Raw genomic sequence first — 22,318 nt, 5'->3', positions numbered from 1 at the left:
CATAATTTGATAATGTATTCACCTCTTGATGGACATTTGGGTTGTTTTCAGTTTTTGACTATTACAAATAGTGCTGTTAGGAATGTTTATGAATAAGTATTTGTATGGGCATATGACTTCCTTTCTCTTGGGTAAGACACCTAAGAGAGGAATCGCTGGATTATATAATAAATATATGTGTAACCATTTAAAAACCTGTCAAACTGTTTTATAAAGTAGTTGTACAGTTTTACATTTCTATCATCAGTGTATGAGAGCTGTAGTTGCTTCACATTGTTGCTAACATTTGGGATGGCCGCTATTTTTAATTTTAGATATTCTAATTGATGTGTCCGGTCATTGTGGTTTTTATATACAAATAAATCCTTTCTCTTCTGTTCTTCTGGTACTCTCATTACATTTATGTTGGTGTGCTTAATGATATCCCACATTTCTCTGAGACTCTGTTCATTTTTCTTCATTCTTTTTCTCTGTGTTCTTTGGATTGTATAATCTGAATCAATCTATCTTCAAGTCTGCTAATTCTTTCACAAGAAGTTGAGCCCCTCTAATAAACTTTTCATTTCAATTATTGTACCCTTCAACCCCAGAATTTCTATTTCTTTTTAAATAATTTGTATCTTTATTAATACTGTCTATCTGATGCAATATTGTCATCACACCTTCATTTACTTCTTTAATCATGGTTTCCTTTAGTTCTTTGAACATATTTATAATGGCTACTTTGAAGTCTTTGTTAAATCCAAAATCTGGTCACTTTCACAGGTAATTTCTGTTGCCTGCTTTTTTCCCTCAGTATATGAGCCATATTTTCCTGTTTCTTTGCGTGTCTCATAGTTTTTTTGTTGGAAACAAGACATTTTAAATAATATATAATAGAAAGTCTCGGTTCTGATCTCCCTCTCCAGGGTTTATTATTTGCGTGCTATTTGCTTAGTGACTAGCTTTTATCTTAGTGAAATCTGTTCACCACCACCACCACCATCTCTATCTATTTCTCTCCTCTCATCCCTTCTCTCTCTCTCTCTCTGTCTCACACACATATGTGTGCACACACACACACACACACACAAACACAGTGTTAAACCCCTGGTGTTACTCCTAGGGTGGGCAGCCTTGGGTATTTCCACAGTCATTCTGGGATGACAATGGTTTTGACAGAGCTCTCTTTAGCTCTCTCTACCCTAGACTGCACCCAGCTGCTAAACTCTACAAACTGGGGGCTAGTTGCATTATTGTTTTCAACAATGCCCTGGGGCATAAATTGATCTACAGACTTAGCCAATCAAATTTCATCTCCTTCGAAGGAATAGTTCCTGTGGTCAGTGTTTGATATTTGTTTTGACCCTAGGAGGGCTACTTCTATCTATCTCTTTCTCCAGCTCTCTTATGCACAAATCTTCAACAAATCTACCAATATCTTTCCAAATGCCTTTCACCACAACCTTCATTGTTCTTGAGTGCATCCTTAGGTTTAAACTTCTTCATGCTCTATTGCAAATAAAATCAATTGCTTTGGGATGAGATTAGGTGCCATTTATTTTTAGATTTGCTTCTTCTTCCAGGCGAAATATCTGATCCAGGGCTCTGGAGCTGGGGTTTGTGATAATGGTGTGCTTCTCTTTGAGTGATATCCCTACTTAAGGAGCTGATCATGAGGTGGAGGGGGGACAGTGGTTTTGGGTCTTCTCATCTTGCCTCTCCTGGCATTGAACCATCACCTTATGAACTAGAGCAGGGAAAATGAGAGACACAGAATTCTCAGTGGTGCCATGCCCAAGGCCAAGCCTCTGTTGCACTAGTGGGGACTGGATGGGAGAAGGAAGCCCATCCCTTGGGCATACTTGCCTAGAACTCAGTCTCAGCAACAGATAGCTGGGAACTGGATGAGAATGCTGATGTCCTGCCCCGCCAAGGAGGATGGCCCGCTGACTGGTTGCTGGGGGCAGAGGGAGCCCTGTGTTCTTGGCTGCACCTGTCTGGGGTGGAATTTCTGTCTTGCTGAACTGGTGGTCAATGAGGAGAGAGAAGTGGTCTTGGTTTAAATATCAAAACTCTCATTGTTCTTACCAAATTTTAGTAGCCTTAAAAAGATAGATGTTTCTTCGTTGGCTATACACTCTTAAAACCATTTCTAGGGATATTTAAATAGTTGTTTTTAAAATAATTTTCATGGCCAGATGCAGTGGCTCATACTGTAATCCCAGCACTATTTGGGAGGCTGAGGTGGAAGGACCGCTTGAGCTCAGGAGTTTGAGACCATCTCAGGTAACATTGTGAGACTGACTACAAAGAAAAAATAAAAAAATTAGTGGAACATGGTAGCATGTGTCTGAGGTGGGAAGATTGCTTAGGCCCAAGAGGTCAAGGCTGTAGTGAGTCATGATTGCACCACTGCACTCCAGTCTGGACAATAGAGTGCAACATTGTCTCAAAAAATTAAATTAAAAAATGAAATAATAAAATAATTTCACCATTTTACTGGGGAACAGGTCTGCAGAGCTCCCCATACTATTATGCATGAAGTCCATATCCCACTAAATTGCTTCTGCACTTTTGCCAAAAGTCAATTGAGCATATATGTGTGGTCTACTTCTGTAATCTTTATCTGTTCCAGTAATCTAATTGTCTTTCTTGATGCCAATATCACACTCTCCTAATTACATAAGTTATAATAAGCCTTGAAGGCAGGTAGAATAAGTCCTCTAACATTTTTTTTCAAAGTTTTTTGGCTGCTCTAGGTCCTTTGCATTTTCATCTGAATTTTTGAAGGCATTTGAAAAAAAAACACTAGGTTTTTTATTGGAATTGCATTGGATTTATATATCTATTTTGGAAGAATGAGATATTAAAAATATTGAATCTCTCAATTCATGAACATGGTATAGCTTCCCATTTATTTAGATCTTTAAGATTTTAGAATTTTTATTTATTTATAATATACATATTTTTGAGACAGGGTCTCAGTCTGTCAACCCAGGCTGGAGTGCAGTGGTGTAATCATGGCTCACTACAGCCTCAACCTCCTAGGCTCAGGAGATCCTCCTGCCTCAGCCACCCAAGTAGCTAGGAGTACAGGCACGTGCCACTATGCCTGGCTAATTTTTGTATTTTGTTGTAGAGATGGGGTTTTGTCATGTTGCCCAGGTTGGACTTGAACTCTTGGGCTCAAGTGATCTGCCTGCCTCGGCTTCCCAAAGTACTGGAATTAAAGGTGTGAGCCACCATGCCTGGCTAGATTTCAGAAATCTTGGCCATGTTTTGTAGTTTTGGTGTACAGGCCTTTCATATCTTTATCAGATTCATCCCCATGTATTTCATATTTTTAATAATACTTATTTTTTCTAAATTTTATTTCTGATTGTTCGTTAGAACAATGATGTTAGTATTAGAAATATAATTCATTTTTGTATTCTCTTCTTGTATTCTGCAGCCTTGCTAAACTTGCTCAGTAGTTCTGGTAGCTATTTAAAGTTTCTACAGGATATTCTAATAGAAAACTATGTCAATTGCAAATCAAGAAAGTTTTGATTCTTCTCTTCTGGTATGAACAACATTTATTCCTTTTTCTTGAGCTATTATACTTGGCTAGACACTCCAGGATAATGTTGGAGAGAAATAGTGACCCTTGCTTTATTCCTGATCTTATAGGGAAGAACATTCATTCAGACTTTCACCATTAGGTAAGAGTAAGGGAAGAGTATAATTTGTACATTTCTTTTCTTTTTGACATTCTTTTAAAAATAAAAAATGCATAACTTTTGTAACAGAGAACAGTACCTTAAAAAAATCCAAAGCACTATGTAAAAAACCTCAAAACAACAGTACCTCATCATCACCCTACTCAGTTATTTTCCCTCAAGTGTTCACAAGGGGCTCAAGCTGGTGGCAGCTACAGCAGGGGACTCTAATTCCATGGCTGGAAAACTCTTTCCAAAGAGGACTTGGTGTGCAAGGAAGGGCATGGCTGATGAGGCTGATGAGAGAGTGAAGATGAGGACATTGGAAATAATATTTCATTTTCAAAAGGTATTTTAACTATTCTACATTGGCAATTGTTTTTTTCTTTCTGTGCTTTAAAGATGTTGTTTCCCTGTCTTCTGGCTTCTATTGTTTGTGATCATATCTGCTTTCAACCTTACTATTGTTTCTCTGAATGTACTGTATCTTTTTCATTTGGTTACTTTTAATATTTATTGTCTCTTCATCATTGGTTTAAAGCAATTTGATTTTTATGCACCTTGGTGTGGTTTTCTTCATGTTTTCTATTCTTGGAGTTCATTGAGTTTTTTTGTGTCCATGTGTTTATAGTTTTCATTATATATGGAAATTTTTTGGTCATTATTTCTTCAAATATATTTTTTTACTCATCCTAATCTTTAGGGATTCCAATTGCAAACATATTTAGTCACTTGAATTTGTTCCAGGGCTCTGTTCCTTTTCATTTCAGTCATTTTTCTTTCCATAGTTCATTTTGAATAGTTTCTTTTGCTGTCTTAAAGTTCACTAATTTTTTTTTGCAATGCCTAATCTGTCATTAATCCCATCCAAAATATTTTTCATCTCAGAACATTGAGTTTCTATCTCTATCTATTTGATTTGGGTCTTTTTTATATATTCCATGTCTCTACTTAAGATGTTTAATCTTGATCTATTTATATGGACATATATGAAATAACAATTATTGTCCTTACCTACTAGTTCTATCATCTTTAACATCTCTATGTCTTTTTTGCCTTTCTCCTCCTAATGGCTTGTGTTTTTCTGCTTCCTTTCATGCCTTCTAATTTTCGATTGAGTGCCAGGCACTGTGATTTCATCTGGTGATGCTGTACATCTTTGGATTCCTGTGATCATTCTATAACTTTGTTCTGGAATGCAATTAGGTTACTTGGAAACAATTTGTTTATTTTAGGTCTTGCTTTTAATCTTTGTTTGGTGGATTCAGAAAACTATTTAGTCTAGGGCTAAATTTTCCCTACTACTGAGGCAAAATTCATGTAAGTACTCTGATGTTTTGTGAATTGTTAGGTTTTCCACTGTGGCTAGCAAAACCAGAAACTGTTCCTAACCCTATGTGAGCTCTGAGGATTGTTTCATTTAATGCCTTCATGACTGTTGTTTTTATTCCTAGCCTCAGATAGTTTTTTTTACACACATTCACTGATCAGTATTTATCTGAATATCTTATAGTGACCCTTTGGTGATCTTGGCTTCTTTCTTTGTGATCTCTCCTCTTCAATATGTTCCCCTGTAAACTCTAGCTGCTGTGGCCCCCTCTAGACTCCCAGAAAGTTCTGTCTTCTCAACTCAGGAGAAACTTGTGGCTCTACCTGGATTCCTGTTTCCTGCACCGTAGCCTAGGAACTTTCTCCACACAAGGACAATCACAGGGTCCACCTCATTTGTTTTCTTCTACTCAAGGATCACTATTCTTTGTTGCCTGCTGCCCATATCTTGAGATCTGTTTTTCACATGTTTCATCTTTTTGGTTTTTTTCATTATTTCATGTGGGAGGGTAAATCTGGTCCTCTCAGAGAGTAAATCTGGTGTACCACTTTGGCCAGAAGCAGAAGTTCACTTCAGTTCTTAGTACATTAATTTCACAGGTTCTTTTTTACACAAGTACAACCCAAGATCTTCACCCTACCTTTCTACATATAAACTAGCTAATATATAAATAAACATATAGTATAAATTTGAAAAGTGATTCAGGTGTATATTTTTGAAAACAGATGGAGTGGTAGTAAACCAGAAAAAATTTACACTTGCAAAGAAAGGTAATGACAATATTCTTTTAGAGTTTTCAGAATATCTGCCATAAAAGTTGTTTTCCCTCACCATTCTCCACTCTCTATGGATATATAAATCCATTCATTATATATATATATATTCATTATCTGTAATTATACCTTTCCAAGGGCTGTAGTTGTTCACCCTCAGTGTAAGAGAAACCTCTGGGAGGTGGACAAGGTGAATAGAAGGAAAACAAGGCTTAAAGCGACAACAAACTTAAATTGTAGGCATGAGAAGGACTTAGGTATCATACAGTTTATATTAGCTGGCTGGTTTTCCAGCTTATACAAGTAGTCCTGAGGTTATTTTTCCTGTATCTTCATGCAGTTTTTCAAGACTTCAAGGTAGTCTTTACTCAGTCATAGATGCCAATGGGTAATCCCTTTACCCTTCTCACACTGAGACTGCATTTGTTTTCCTTCAGGAAAAACCCTTGAACCACAGAGAGAATAGAAAGACTATAATTAAAATCTGAACATAGCTCATTGACTGGGTAACACAACAGTTTGCATCCTCTTCCACTTAAAGAAAATCAAAATCCTTGCTGGGCTTCTTTGAATCTTGGAGGCAATATATGTCTAGAGTGACTTATTTGCCTGGAACAGTTCAAGTCTATGCCTGTTGTCTTGACGTATTTTAAGTAATTCTTTTGTTTTAAAGTGCTTGGACTAGGACAACAAATTCCATAGTGCCCTACTCTGCCATATTTGAGTGTGATTCTCTATCCATTTACCAAGAAATATGTAAAGCTAGCAGGTCTGAGTGGCATCAAGAGCAAGAGAATGCTTCCTAGCTGGGTCATGCACAATGTGACTATCATCCTCAGGCTTTATGATCTAGCAAATCTAGTGATACTTAATATGTCTGAAGTAGAAGATACTCTATTGAGCCCTGGGCAAACTCATGGAAGAATTATAGTTCCAGTTACAGTGTTTGAAAGAAGCTATACACTCCTGAGCAAATAGCTAATCTCCTCTTGAGAAACAGTTCCTAGATGTCTATTGGGTCTGAGTGGGGACTAAACACTTGATTATAGGGCATTAACTGAACATATGACTCAAACTGCTCATTATGAACTGCCCATTATGATGTCATCCAAACATCATACATTTGGGCATATGAAGCAGCACTTTACCTTCAAACAAAGTGTTCATATGGGATCAGGCAAAAGCAGGTCCTGAAGGCAGGATCCTGAAGATCAGGCACCACCTGACAGGTAGGATTCAGAAGAAGTGGCTCAGACTTCCTGATGTCCTGCTCATCTCCTTCATCCCTCTGGTCTCATTTACAGCTTTCTTCTGCTGGTTGTAGGGATGGATATAGCATTACAGCCCCACTCATGGGTGGCCCTGAAGGACATTGGGGAAAGGAATCTTCCCAGTGGGCAGAACATCTAGCAGGACATTGGTTGTCTAACTTAAATGGAAGAAGAAGTCAGAAGTGCATATCTATACTGATTCATAGTCACTGGACAATGATTTGGCCAGATGGTCAGAGACATGCTAGAAACAAGATCAGAGAATTAGAGACAAGGAAGTTTGCGCAAGAGATATATGGCCAAACCTCTTAGAATGCACAGCGTGAGATAAATTGATATCTTACATGAACGTTTGCCAGAGGGAGCCCATGGTAGAAGAGGATCTCACTAACCAAATGGACAACATGACTCACTGTGTAGATCTCAGTGAACTACATCTGAGGAGTTTGTGTACAATGTGGTCATGGTGGCAGGGCTGGAGATTAGGCATCCATGGATATTGCCACTGTGCTGATCTGACTACCACTACCACTGCAGAGTATCCAACTTGCTAACTACCATTTAGCACCATGCCCTGAAGGGACCAGCCAATCTCCTAGTGGCTCATTGATTGCACTCGACTCCTTACATCATGGAGAGGGCAGTAATTTATCCTCTTTGAAGTAGACATTCTGAATATAGATTTGCCTTTCCTGTCCACCATGCATCTAGCATCTCCATCCATGGATATTTTTTGTGTCTTATTCACCATCATGTTATTCCTTACAATGTTGCATCTGGCAGAAATTTATTTGACAGCAAAAAGGTGACTCAATATGCTCAAAGGATTCACTGTTCTTACAATAAACACCATCAGCTAGAAGTCACTCATCCTATAGAATGGTAGAATGGCCTTTTGATGACTCATTCATAATATCAACTTGGAGATTTACAAGTGAAGTTAGGGTTTTGTTCTATACAACAGCCAATATATGGTACAGTTTCTCTTCTTATGGTGCATAAGCAGAAAAAATGGGTCCAAGAATCAAGGGGTGAAAGTAGGAGTGGTACCTACCACTGTGACACATAAGGACTCACTTGTAAAATGTTGTTTCCTATTCTGGGTTTAGGTCCTGCTTCTTTAGAGGCCTGACAAAGAAGGCAGGCTTCTAGAGGGGACTCAACAATGGGTCCAGTGAGACAACCACACGGCCATTGTGGCTTCTGATCCTAGTGAATCAACTGGCATAAAGTGGAGGTGCTGTGTTTGCTGAGGTGATTGCTCCTAATTAACAAGTAGAAATAGGGTTATTGCTGCACTTTATGGGCAGAGAGGGGCTCTACCCCCGAATACCTGGAACTTGAGTTCTTTCCTAATACAGCTATGACTAGAGGTAAAAGTTCATGAAAGACCAGCTATTTGATAATGACATTTCAGTTTCACTCAGCAGGGGCCATTGCTTTTTCCATGCTTCCCAAGTCATTTTAGCACCAGGCAATAGCCATAGAATCCCCTTATCCTTGTATCTACTATTTCTTCCAGAATTCTCAAGCACCTGACGCATCACCTCTGCAGTGCATCCCTTTCCAGAAGTCCACTTTCCTGATTCACCACCAGTTGAAGTTTTAACAATGGAAACACCATCTGTGCAAGGTGTCCACATTGCTAGCTGGGCGGTGAATGATTCAGCTCCAAAATCCCATTTGATTGCCTGCTCTTTCCAGACACAACTGCAGCAAACTGGATTGTCTAGACACAGATGATGAGACAGAGTTTAGGGTGCAAGAAGCTAACTAGGGATCAACACCTGTGTAAGGAAGCAGGCAGAAGCACAATTGAAGTTGAGGAAGATGAAGAGGTTGAACTGCCCTGCAGGCCAGATAGAGCCTTGCCAAACCAGTGGGGAACTCGGAGGAAGTCCTGCCTGCCAGTTTCCCATGTGGAGCCGAAACAGTCGTGCTTTTATCTCTCCACCTTGCTCAGTCACCAGATGCAGGCCACGCCCAGAAGGGCATGTTTTTCTCTGCAGCTCAGACTGATGTTGAGGAGCTGGGAGCTGGAAGCCACCTGCTGACTGCACTCCCTGCAGCTGGTCAGCCCATCCTTCTCGAGGGGCATCTGAATGGCATCTTCATCAGGTCTACAATTTTATGTACATGCCACATTCTGGGCTTTCCCACTTTGAAGCAATTATCAGTTATGAATGTTAGGAACACTTTGTACAAGTTTTACTGTGACCAAATGCTTTCATTTCTCTTGGGTAGCTATCTAGGAATGGAATTGCTGGGTCATGAGGTAGGTGTATGTTTAGTTTTATAAGAAACTACTAAGGCTGGGCCAGATGGCTCACGCCTATAATCCCAGCACTTTGGGAGGCCGAGGTGGGTGGATCACTTGAGGTAAGGAGTTCAAGACCAGCCTGGCCAACATTGTGAAATCCCGTCTCTACTAAAAATACAAAAATTAGCTGGGTGTGGTGGCACATGCCTGTAATCCCAGCTACTTGGGAGGCTGAGGCAGGAGAATCGCTTGAACCCAGGAGATGGAGGTTGCAGTGAGCCGAGATCGCACCATTGAACTCCAGCCTAGGTGACAGAGTGAGATTCTGTCTCAAAAAACAAACAAACGGACAAACAAAAAAAAACTACTAAAGTGATTATGCCATTTTACTCTCCCACCAGCAATATATGTTAAATCTGGTTGCTCTAGCTCCTCACTGAGATTTGGAGTTGCCAGTCTCTTTAATTTTAGCTCTTCTGTTGGGTGTGTACTATCCCATTTTGGTTTTAATTTGCAACTTCTTGATTACTGACGATGTTGAGCACTTTGTCAAATACAGTCATGTGTCACTTAACGATGTGGATATATCCTGAGAACTGCATTGTTAGATGATTTTTTTTTTTTTTTTTTTTTTTTTGAGATGGAGTTTCGCTCTTGTTGCCCAGGCTGGACTACAATGGTGCGATCCAGCTCCAGGGTTCAAGCAATTCTCCTGCCTCAGCCTCCCAAGTAGCTCAGATTACAGGCATGCACCACCACACCCGGCTAATTTTGTATTTTTAGTAGAGATGGAGTTTCACCATGTTGGTCAGGCTGGTCTTGAACTCCTGACTTCAGGTGATCCGCCCATCTCGGCCTCCCAAAGTGCTGGGATTACAGGCGTGAGCCACCGCCCCCGGCCCAGATGATTTCACCACTGTGTGTACATCATAGAGTGTACACTTACATACAGCTAGATGGTGTAGCTTACTACATACCTAGGCTATTGTTCCTAGGCTACAAACATGTACAGCATGTTACTGTACTGAATACTGTAGGCAATTGTAATGCAATGGCAAGCATTCGTGTACCTAAATATAGGAAAAAACGGGAAAAGTACAACATAAAAGATAAAAAACTGTATACCTGTATAGCACACTTACCATGAATAGAGCTTGTAGGACTGGAAGTTCCTCTGGGTGAGTCAGTGAGTGAGTGGTGAGTGAATGTGAGGGCTTAGCACATGACTGTACACTACTGGAGACTTTCGAAACGCTTTATACTTAGGCCACAGTAAATTTATTAAATAAGATTTTTTTTCTTCAATAATAACCTTAGCTTACTGTAACTTTTTTGTGTTATAAACTTTTAATTTTTAAAAACTTTTTGGCTTTGTAATAACACAGCTTAAAACATGAACACATTGTACAGTCATACAAAAATATTTTCTTTATATCCTTATTCTATATTCTATAAGCTTTTAACTATATATATATATACATATTTACATTTTAAACATTTTTGTTAAAAACTAAGACACAAACACAACATGTAAGCCTAGGCCTATATGGGAGCAGGATCATCCACATTACTGTCTTTCACCTCCACATCTTGTCCTACTAAAAAGTCTGCAGGGGTAATAACACGCACGGAGCCATCATCTCCTATGATACCAACACCTTGTTCTGGGGTACTCCCTTCAGGGACCTGCTTGGCTGTTCCACAATTAACTGTTTTTTTTTTTTAATAAGTAGAGAGTACACTCTAAAATAACAATAAAAATATAGTAAATACATGCACCACTAACATAGTTATTGATTATCATTATTGAGTATTATTCACTGTACATAATTGCATGTGCTGTACTCTGATATGACCGGCAGTGCAATAGGTTTGCTAGCCCCAGCACCACCACAAACATGTGAGTGATGTCACCACTTTGAGCCCTTGTGAACATGTGTGAGGGAAAAGAACTGAACAGGGTGGGGATAAGTCACTGGGTTTGCTCCCTACACATTTCTTTTTCTTTCTTTTTTTCTTTACAGATTTTTTTTTGTTACAAATTTATATACATCTATATTTTAAGAGTATGCATAAAAAGAAAAGAAATGTATTAATAATAGTCTCAGCTGGGCGCGGTGGCTTATGCCTGTAATCCCAGCACTTTGGGAGGCCAAGGCGGGTGGATCACTTGAGGTCAGGAGTTCGAGACCAGCCTGGCCAACATGGTGAAACCCCGTATCTACCAAAATAAAAAAAATTAGCTAGGTGTGGTGGTGCGCGCCTATAATCCCAGCTACTTGAGAGGATGAGGCAGGAGGAGAATCGCTTGAACCCAGAAGGCAGAGGTTGCAGTGAGCTGAGATCACACCATTACACTCCAGCCTGGGCAACAGAGCAAGACTCTATCTCAAAATAATAATAATAATAATAATGATAATAATAATACTATCTCCTCTCACTCCAGAGAAAGCCACTGCTATTAGTTTGATACATATAGTTCTATGTATTATATGTACATAGTTGTATGTACATAAGACATCAGTTTGATCCATATAGTTTTGAACCATGGGCACATTATTTTAAAAATAAAGTTATTTTATTTTAAATAAATGAATTAAGTAGATGTATATGCTGCTAACATTTGGATATTTGACCCTCCAAACCTCACATTGAAATGTGATCCCCAGCGTTGGAGGTGGGGCCTAGTAGAAGGTATTCCATGTACATACAACTAGGCCATGCTCTCCCACACATGTGAATGCACACACAAACACTTAAGAAATCACACACAAATGGAGTCATATTTTGCTTAAAGTTCTGCAGCTTGCTTTTTTCACATAACAATACATAATTTCCATCAAAATGCATATATCTTAGGCCATTGTGTGTTGCTATAAAGGAATGCCTGAGTAATTTATTTAAAAAAGAGGTTTATTTAGCTCATAGTTCTGCAGGCTGTACAAGAAGCATGGTGCCGGCATTTGCTTCTGGTGAAGGCTTCAAGCTGCTTCCACTCATGGCAGAAGGTGAAGAGGAGCCACATGTGCAGAGATCACATGGTAGGAGAGGGAGCAAGGAGTGGGAGGTGCCAGGCTCTTTGTAACAACCAGCTCTCATGGGAACTAACAGAATGAGAACTCACTCACCACCCCCACCTCCTAGGGATGGCATAAATCTATTCATGAAGAATCCGCCCCCATGACCCAAACACCCAACCAGTAGGCCCCACATCCAACATTAGGGATCAAACTTCAGCATGAGGTTTGGAGGGTCAAATATCCAAATGATAGCAGTATAATATACTTAATTCATTTATTTAAAATAAAATAACTATTTTCAAGATAATGCTCATGGTTCAAAACTATGTGGATCAAATGGAAACAGCAAAACTGGAGGTATGCCTTCCACTCTCCATTTCCCACTCTGTTTACAGTCTCTTAAGTATTGGTCCAGAGGTATTCTATGCAAAGAATGGTATGTGTATGTCTGTATACAGATATATTACCATATCTATACAAAGATGTTCCATTTTATTTTCTTATACAAATGGTAATGTTATACATACCATTCTGTATATTGCTATTTTTCTTAAAATATCTAGGAGCTTTTTTTTTTTAATCCTTGCATAGTGATTATAGTAGCAAAGGTCCTTTGGCTACAAGCAATAGAAATCTACGTAATACATTTAAGCACAAAGGGAAGTTATTGGAAGGATGCTGGTGAACAGCTTCCCAACCAAGCTTTGGAAAGGACAAGAACAGGATTCTCTGGGGAGCTTAGCAGCAGGAACACAAGGACCATCTCTTTTAGACACTCACATCCAATGACTTCAGCTCCAACTGCCTTCTCTCTCTGTATGTTTCTGTTCAGGTTCCAAACTCCTGAGAGAATAGGCCTAATCTGAGCCTCCTTTGGTCATATCCCCATCCTTGGATAAACCCTTTTTGACTTCAGGTGTGAAGTAGTCTGTCTGATTGGCCCAGCCTGGTTCACGTACCCACCTCTATGGCTGGGGCAGGCTCCATTACAAAATGAAGGCTAGGAAGAGGTACTGGGCAGATAAGGTCATTTCAGTCCACCCCTACACTGTCCATAAACAGAGAGACACACAGAGTTCCAAAAATATCCCAGTCTAATCCAAGTAACTGTCCTACATACAAACTCACTTCATCATTGGCAGAGCCAGCATCACACCCAACTACTGCTTCTAGAAGTGATGTCATGGGACTACTGAGCTCCAGCACCTCAGCTGATTTACTTTACTTTTAGTTTGTCTCAAGTCTCCACTCACTTCTGTGGACTCAGGTATAAACCAAACCACAGGCAACGCATTGAATATACAATAGTAAGGGAAAGGAGAAAGAAAGATCAAGAAAAATAATTTAAATCATGAAAAGTTATAGTCTTCGTTTCTTTAGCTGGTTATAACAGCATAGCTGGTGTTTCTGAGTTCTCTCCCATTCCATGAAACAGTTGCCTTCCGCCAGCACCTTAGCTCACTGGGACTCTTTGTCTAGTGGGGTAACCTAAACTTTCATTCATGAAGTAAAGTCCGTAAAGTCCATGTCAAGGCTGCCACTTGGAACTCCAAGTGATGGAACCTGCACAAGGGCGCCCAGATGTGAGTGCGAATGGAGGCAAAATCCAGCTTGCCAATGCATATAGCTTCCAGAATTTAGCCACCCAAAGCAGGCACCTTGCTCCCATTCACATAAAGGTGTTATATGGGCAAAGCATGCCCCTGGTCTACATGGCATGGCTACTTGATGCTTGGTCTTCCACTAACCTTTACCCCTGAGCATGATCCCACATGGAGGTGTACCAGGATTTCTCTTAAGCTTTCTCCAGCTTCCAAGATAGAGTGCCAATCCGATTTTCTTTTAATATTCAGGGTCAAATTCCCCATTCAAGAGTGTGATCCTAAAGAGGAGGTGGAAATTGCCACGTGGCAGATGTGGCAGTCTTTTTTTTTCCCCACGTTACTGGTTGAACAGGTGGTGTTTGGTTACATGAGTAAGTTCTATAGTAGTGATTTGTGAGTTTTTGGTGCATTCATCACCCGAGCAGTACACACTGCACCCTGTTTGTAGTCTTTTATCCCTCACCCTTTTCCCACCCTTTCCCCCTGAGTTCCCAAAGTCCACTGTGTCATTCTTAAGCCTTTGCAGCCTCATAACTTAGCTCCCACTTATGAGTGAGAATATACGATGTTTGGTTTTCCATTCCTGAGTTACTTCACTTAAAATGATAGTCTCCAATCTCATCCAGGTCACTGCAAATGCCATTAATTCATTCCTGTTTATGGCTGAGAAGTATGCCATCGTGTGTGTGTGTGTGTGTGTGTGTGTGTGTGTGTGTGTGTGTATCACAGTTTCTTAATCCACTTGTTGATTGATGGGCATTTGGGTTGATTGCCACGTGGCAGTCTTAACTTCCAATTCAGTGTCATTGCTTTTATGATCCCTGGTAGTACCCTTTCTCCACTGGATCCTAAAACAGATCTGCAGAGCTCAGAGATTTAGGGAGACTGAGCACATGCTTTTGAGAGTAAATCATTAATTTTAATTTTGAGTTTTGCCACATCCTCCTCTTGGATTCCAGACTAGTCGTGTCCTGGCTTTGGGAGAAAAAACAATTTGTTGGTCACTAATTCAGAGTACATACTGCATCCTGTTAAACAGCATCCCAATCTCATAATGCATTGGGAACATGGGGAAATGAACATAGTTAACATGTAAGAAAAGACATTTGTGATTTATTTTCATTTTTACATTGATATAATTATTACTATGTTTGTTCATATAGTTCTAAAGCAGAATAATTAAAACAAGAACAGAAGCCCAGTGATTAAATCAGAAGAAAGTTTTAGCAAACATCTAGATAAGGATACTACATTGTCTGCTTAGGCTGCCATTGCAAAGTACCACAGCCTGAGTGGCTTCAACAACACAGATTTATTTTCTCACAGTTCTGGAGGCTGGAAGTCCAAGATCAAGGTGTCTGCAGGGTTGGTTTCTCCTGAGGCCTCTCTCCTAGACTTGCAGATGGAAGCCTTCTCCCCACATCCTCACATAGCCTTTCCTCTGCATGCAGGAGCCCCTGGTGTCTCTTTGTGTATCCAAATCTTTTTCTTTTTTTCTTTTTTTTTTTTGAGGTGGAGTTTCACTCTTGATGCCCAGGCTGGAGTGCAATGGCACAATCTCAGCTCACTGCAACCTCTGCCTCCTGGGTTCAAGCAATTCTCCTGCCTCAGCCTCCTGAGTAGCTAGGATTACAGGCATGTGCCACCACGCATGGCTAATTTTGTATTTTTAGTAGAAACGGGGTTTCTCCAGGTTGGTCAGGCTGGTCTTGAACTCCTGACCTCGGCCTCCCAAAGTGCTGGGATTACAGGTGTGAGCCACCTCACCTGGCTTTCTTTCTTTCTTTTTTTTTTAATAAGGACACCAGTCAGATTGGATCGAGGCCACCCTGACAGTCTTTTACCTTAGCTACTTCTTTACAGTCCCAATCTTCAAATACAGTCCCATTCTGAAGTACTGGAGGTGAGGGCTTCGGTATATAAATTTGAGGAAGACACAATTCAACCCATAACAGATAAATACTGAAGCCAAACACAAAACCAACTGTGAAACTCTTAGAAGAAGTACTTTGTCAACAAAAGAGAACATTTTAAATATTTCTGGAAATACTGAGCCATTGTGCCCTCTTACAAATTTTTTGAGTATCTGCATTACCACACCTTTGTCAGAAGAATTACTTAAAATGACAACAGCAAAAACAAAAACAAAAACCTCACAGTCTTTGCTAAATTGAAAGGTAAAAAAAAATTGTTTTAATTTGCATCTTTTTTTGTTTACTGCTGATTTGAACATTTTTTCATATGCTTATTGGACAGTTGTATTTTCTCTTCCATGAGCATTTCATCTTTACCAATTTTTTTTACTGTGCTCTTAGTTTATTTCTAGTAGTTTTACATGAGCTGGTTATATATTATACATTGCCTGCTGTGTCTGCTGTTAATACTTTAGAGATTCACATACATATTTTTAAGATTCATCAGATGCATGTTTTCAGAATTCATCAAAATGAAAATTTGGACTCTTTAACAAAATGAAAATGAAGGAATCTGCACTGTTTTTGTGCTGATGAACAACTACCAACTGCTTCACCAGTATGGAAGATCAGAATAACTGCAGGCAGGGCCAAAAAAATTTCAGGAAGCAAGTATCATACTGAACAAATACTCTGTAGCTTTAAATATGGAAGACACAAGCATGGCCTAGATTTTGGGAACGGGGTTAAATTGTCCAGGTCTGGGCCCAGCATGTGCTTGTCATAATCTCCTGACTCTCTAAGTGTTCACTGAGTGAGAGAATGAATGAGTACACCAATGGTCTGTTCTTCATGCAGGATATGGGATTAAAAATAAGTCTTGTGGAGTTTTCTTTGTAAATTGGTACTGAGCTTTGAAAGGAGTATTTAGCAGACTGATAAGTGTAATTTGGAGTAGATAGGGGCTTGTAATTGGACAGTATATACTAGTTCAACTTGAGGGAGCTACCACTGAGGAATTAATAAGAAAAAACAATCCAGGAAGGACAAGGGACCACCACTTAGGGCAGGCTATACATTTATGTGGAGGAGAAATGTCTCCCTCAGGTGTTTCATATGATGTGTTATATCTGGTATTTGTTTCACATAGAGAGTATTTATAAGTTATCGAAACCAAAGGTGAATATTACAGGACTATATGGATGGGAGAAATAGTTCATCTTTCATCTTACTATTAATGATGCTCCAAAATCCATGTTTATTATTGGCCTTTTCATGGTAATGTTCATTGAGATTTATAACATGGGTTACCAAATAAAAATTTATAAGTTGCCTTTGAATTCTGCCTTCAGTGTTGTCTTGCCAGTTTAATGGGGATTAATTTACTTTCCTCTTTATGTGTTCCTGTGTGTAAAAGGGCATGCTTCCTGGGCATCTATTCCATGTTGAGAACAAGAGTTTCCACTTGGCAAACTAACCTTCTCAGTATCTAGACTCAGAAGAGCCATGGGTGAGGCTCAATTTATGATCTGCTGACATGGCTTTCCAAGAGATAGTTTCTCAAATTCCTTGGATTATAGAATGTTTTCTATGGTATCAAAGAGGCCCCATCCCAAGGATTTCTTCACTCCCAAATCTCACTATTCTTATGGATGGAGAAAAAAAAATTCAAACATGGAAGATCTAAAATACTGGCTTCACCTGAGGTTTTAGTTTTCCATAGCTATATTCCATTAGCTGCCATTTAACCATTTCACAAGAGTTGTGAGAGTTTTTCTCTTGGATTCAGATCGCTGTCTACACTGGCCCTTGGGAAACAGTTCCCCATACAAATGTTCTTTGCTGGGGCTTCCATGTTCCGATCTATGGGAGTAGATTTTGGCTTGCAAAATGCAGTGATTATAAAAGTTCTTTACGTTCTTAAATTGGGAAGACATGGAGCATATACACCTTGAGACGACCCTCCAGTCCTGTGTTTTGAGGGAGCCGAGTTTGGATTAAGTTTGGCATAGGGTAGAGGAAAGAGTATGGGTTTTTGATTCAGAGAGTCTTGGCTTCAGCTAGCATTTCTGCCACTTCCTAGTTCTGTGATTTTGGGCAAAGTTTTTAATCTATCCTCAGTTTCCCTTATTTGTAAAATGAAGGTGAATAGCATCTTCTTCATAGGGTTGTGGGATAACTACCTGGACACAGGTAAAGATATAACAGTGTTTGGCCACAGGTGATAGACAATCACTGTTACTGTCCACACAGTTCCAATACAGCCTACAAACACCTCATAGGGAGAATATTTATGGGTTTCCTAGATTCAGCTCCTCTGGGGAGGGGAGTCCTCTATACTGGATCCCAGGACACAGAACACTCCTTAGGAAAGTGATGAGGCTTCATTTCATCAGGAACCCACCTCATATAATGTCTATTAAATAGGCACTGCTTATCCACCAGATACTCTTTATGATTCTAAGGTGATGGCATGACCTCTATGAATGACGAATATGTAACTAATTGTAAAAATATGGGCTGGGTGTTGTGGCTCACGCCTGTAATCCCAGCACTTTGGGAGGCCGAGGTGGGCAGATCACCTGAGGTCAGGAGTTCAAGACCAGCCTGGCCAACATGGTGAAACCCCGTCTCTACTAAAAATACAAAATTAGCCAGGTGGCACATGCCTGTAGTCCCAGCTACCCGGGAGGCTGAGGTAGGAGAGTTGCTTGATCCTGGGAGGCAGAGGTTGCAGTGAGCTGAGATCGTGCCTTTGCACTCCAGCCTGGGCAACAGAGCGAGACTCCATCTCAAAAAATAAATAAATATGTAAGTGCCATGCTAAGTCACTTGAATAATCAGTGAAAGAATAAATGCTACCCCAAAGCATTTTTTATGCTTTGAAGCAGACATGCCAATGTGCCCCCCGCCCCCCTGCCAACCTCTCAGCAAAAAAGAAGTCCACAGGGAAATTCAAAACTCCACAGCCATCTTCCAGAATCAGCTCTGAGGAAATGTCCTTTAGTGCTTAGCCTGCTGAGCCCTAAAGTAAAACCCACTGAGATTTATAACATGTGTTTCCAAATAAAAATTTATAAACTGCATACTCAGAGGGACCTACCCTAAGTCCCTCCCCCTTCATACATGGGCGATTCAGAAAGACTAGCCACCAATAGGTGACCAGATATGGCTAGGAACCATAGCTTTTTGCTTATATTTCTTACAGGCTATGTTTTCTAATATGAGATAAAACAAAAAATTATGTCAAGTTGCATTTGTGTTTAAGTCTTAATGGTTTCTAGTGGAAGCATGGAACGCAGTTCCTAAAATTTAGGGCTATTTGCACTTCTTTCTTTACCTATTGAAAGTTAAAGACTCACTCCAAACATCTTAGTTTGCAGATGAAAAAATGCAGTCCAGAAAAGTGACCCAGATAAGGCCTGAAGCTAGCCAGAAGCAGAGGCAGGACTAAGATTCAATTTCTCTAACCTCTATCCCAGGCTTTGTGATCTCTAAATATAGTTACAATGGAGATCAGATAGTAACACAGGCGGATGAGAGCTCTTGGCAGCGCCAGTATGTTAACTACAGAAACAGGAGGTGGCTGGTGCATGTATCTCATGACCAATCCCTCCCCTAACATCTACTGTATACATAGGGAATAAAAATAGATAATTTTCTCTTGACATTTTTAGACCGGAAATTATGGCTGCTCTTGATAGAAGCCTAAAGATTCCAATAAACTTTTCTGAAATAGAACAGTGCTTTTAAAAGGGAAAATGGTTTTGTAGGCCACTTGTCATTTAACACAACTTAAAGAAGAAAGGTAAGTATAGTTAGGCTAAAAAGCTTCCCTTAATTTTGAGTACAAAAATGTGTTTATTTCAGTCATTCCCTTTTAAAGGATAATGAACTTGTCAGTGTGTTACAAATACAGAATGCAAGGCTGGGTGCAGTGGCCCACGCCTGTAATCCCAGCACTTTGGCAGGCCGAGGCGGGCAGATCACCGGAGCTCAGGAGTTCGAAACCAGCCTGGGCAACATGGCGAAACCCTCTCTCTACTAAAAATACAAAAATGAGCTGCACATGTTGGCGCACACCTGCAATCCCAGCTACTCAGGAGGCTGAGGCAGGAGAATCGCTTGAACCCAGGAGGCAGAGGTTGCAGTGGGCTGAGATACGTGCCATCACACTACAGCCTGGGGGAAAGAGCGAGACTCTGTCTCAAACAAAATAAATAAATAAATAATGAATAAATACAGAATGCATACACAAATGACACAATTCAGCTTTATTTTTACTTAATTATAACAATTTTTAAAAACTCCATGACTTTGTGCTATTTCTAATATTTAAATAAAAAACATTTCAAATTTTGCACAAATAATTTAGGCTAATACATAACTAGATTTGAATAAAGTCAGATGAAGCAATAATTCCTCCTCTGTGTTTGAAAGGAATGAGTGTGGTTACAAAGTCACAGGATGAGTCCCTGGGATCTGGGGTGGCAGAAGGGGTGGATCAAGAATGATTTGGGTTTGTCACTCCCTAGCAGGCTGAGGGTGTGACACAGCAGCTCGGTGGCAGAGAGGTCTATTCTAGTTTCTAACACTCCAATGCTAACTTTTTGGATGTATTTCCTTCTAGCATGTAGAAAGGGCTTTTCTTGGCTGCCAGGAAGTGGTGAGCAGGGATGTGGCATGGTGATGATCTGAGGACAGCCAGGCATATGCTCAGACACTTTGGAAAACTGGGGAGGGGGAACAGGGAGACAGAATCTTCATCTTCTTCCTTTTGTGGACTGGGGAGGAGGGTGCTTGGTGACATTTTCCTGAGTATAAAGAAGGAATACAGGTTTGAAAGGTTTGTAATTGTATATGAAAACAGGTATTGAAAACCGATACTGGGGGAAAAAAGGCATTGTAAACACTTCTATTTAAAATGAAGATTTCTGGAACAACTATACTATATAGTGGTATCACAAGTCTTTAGCTGGTAAGATCTAGCACTGAAACAACTGTTAATTTTTAACTTGTGAGGGTTCTTTTTAAAGCACCACTTAAGACCTATATATTAAAAAAATTAAATATAGAAAGATTGTTCTATCTAATAAATGAGTTTGAGAATGCACAGGAAACAACAAAACCCATTTTTAACCTCTGGTAACTGAAGTGGAGCATTAAATTCAAAGCCACTTTGAGGATTTCCTACATTGTTCACCTAAGGAAAAACAAAAGCAGAGCTATCAAAGAACTTCTCAATAAATTCCCAGACCTTGGAGGGCTACAGCTTTTCATAAATATGGTCACTGGACTGATGATTTCTAAATTTTAAATGTGATACCCCCAAAAAGTAAAATATAGAATTTTTAAGTATTTTATTTTTCTGAGAAATGACCAAAAAATTGGAACCAGTTTTAACAATCTCTGAAAACTTTAAATTCTAGACATGTTTATTTTGAAACACACTTCCAAACAAGATAAACAACAATACGTAAGTCTACTACACTGCGGAAGTAGCTTAAACTTGCCAAGACATCCTCCTTTGTACTTGTTTCCTCAAGAGCTGCTAGGTCATTTTTTTGCCTGTGGCCAGCAGCCTCTTTAAAAACAACAAAGGACCTACTGTCAAAGTCACTCTCAGGTGTTTGCCCTGCCAGCTCACGCCTTCTCCGCACACCGCACCCCGAAGGGGCACGGAGGCCCGCAGGGCTGGCTGGCCCTGGTTCCAGCCTCACCGCCGGTTGGACCGCTTTTCGTACTTGTCCTGGCTGCTCCGCTTTCGTGGCGGGGAGTAACTGGCGGAACCTCGAGCGCGGAAGCTGTGCTTGTAAGGATGGCTTCTGTGTTTCTTCGGGGTTTCTTCTTTCTGGGCCTGGCTCTTCGCTGGTTCCTTATCGCCCTCTTTTTGTTCATGGTCTTGCTCTTTATGAGAGGGCAATGTGTTTTTAATTGTGTTAATTAGAAATCTTTTATTGGTGCTAGCAAGAGGACACTTCATCCTGGGGTGGGGAGGAGAAAAGAAAAACCATCACAAATCAAATGGTTAACTCCAAAGCTGGACCCACTATCGTGATTAGTACCAAAGAATCCTGCTCCCACAGAATCGAGTTTCTGAATTTGTTAGCTTTCCTTGCATGCCACCTAGTGTAAACTCTGAGTACCAGGGGGAAAAAAAGACGATTGGAATTCCTGAGACAAGACTGGCTGGAACACTTTAAACCTTTCTTCCTTCCTGGGACTAAATTTCCTACTGAAGTTCATATGTACAGGTATTGACCACACTGTGAACTAACATAATCATTTAATATTTTCTTTCAAACTAGTAAGTGCCCTATTTTACTGTAACTTATTTTGGATTAAATTTATTGCATCTTGCGTTTTATTACCAGACAGTGAAAACTGTTCCCTTCCAAAGAAACTAAAAAGTATATTCTGCTGTATATTAAATACAGGAGCTAAAGGATCTACTATAGAATAAAAAA

The 22,318-nt window shown here is 39.9% G+C and overlaps 1 protein-coding gene and 2 long non-coding RNA genes across 8 annotated transcripts in view; 1 reads left to right on the top strand and 2 right to left on the bottom strand.

Moving 5' to 3' along the window:
- Nucleotides 1-4,830, bottom strand: part of LOC134757047 (uncharacterized) — a 28,356-nt gene extending 23,526 nt beyond the window's left edge. The window contains exon 1 of the long non-coding RNA XR_010130662.1: nucleotides 4,695-4,830. This is a non-coding gene — a long non-coding RNA (uncharacterized lncRNA). The remainder of the gene's footprint in view (nucleotides 1-4,694) is intronic.
- A 2,112-nt stretch (nucleotides 4,831-6,942) lies between these two features.
- On the top strand, nucleotides 6,943-9,262 carry LOC129526184 (uncharacterized). The gene is made up of 3 exons (XR_008670798.2): nucleotides 6,943-7,012; nucleotides 7,108-7,859; nucleotides 8,577-9,262. It is a non-coding gene; the product is annotated as an uncharacterized lncRNA (long non-coding RNA).
- A 10,848-nt stretch (nucleotides 9,263-20,110) lies between these two features.
- Nucleotides 20,111-22,318, bottom strand: part of POLR1D (RNA polymerase I and III subunit D) — a 46,900-nt gene continuing 44,692 nt past the window's right edge. For all 6 annotated transcript variants that reach the window (XM_063697235.1, XM_063697234.1, XM_063697232.1 and 3 more), the window contains one exon: nucleotides 20,111-21,835. In XM_063697235.1, the coding sequence (XP_063553305.1) occupies nucleotides 21,568-21,835 (268 nt within the window). In that variant the 3' untranslated portion in view covers nucleotides 20,111-21,567. The remainder of the gene's footprint in view (nucleotides 21,836-22,318) is intronic.

Source organism: Gorilla gorilla, chromosome 14 (assembly GCF_029281585.2).
Source record: "Gorilla gorilla gorilla isolate KB3781 chromosome 14, NHGRI_mGorGor1-v2.1_pri, whole genome shotgun sequence".
NCBI classification, from domain to species: domain Eukaryota; kingdom Metazoa; phylum Chordata; class Mammalia; order Primates; family Hominidae; genus Gorilla; species Gorilla gorilla.
This window is presented reverse-complemented; position numbering and strand designations above follow the sequence as displayed.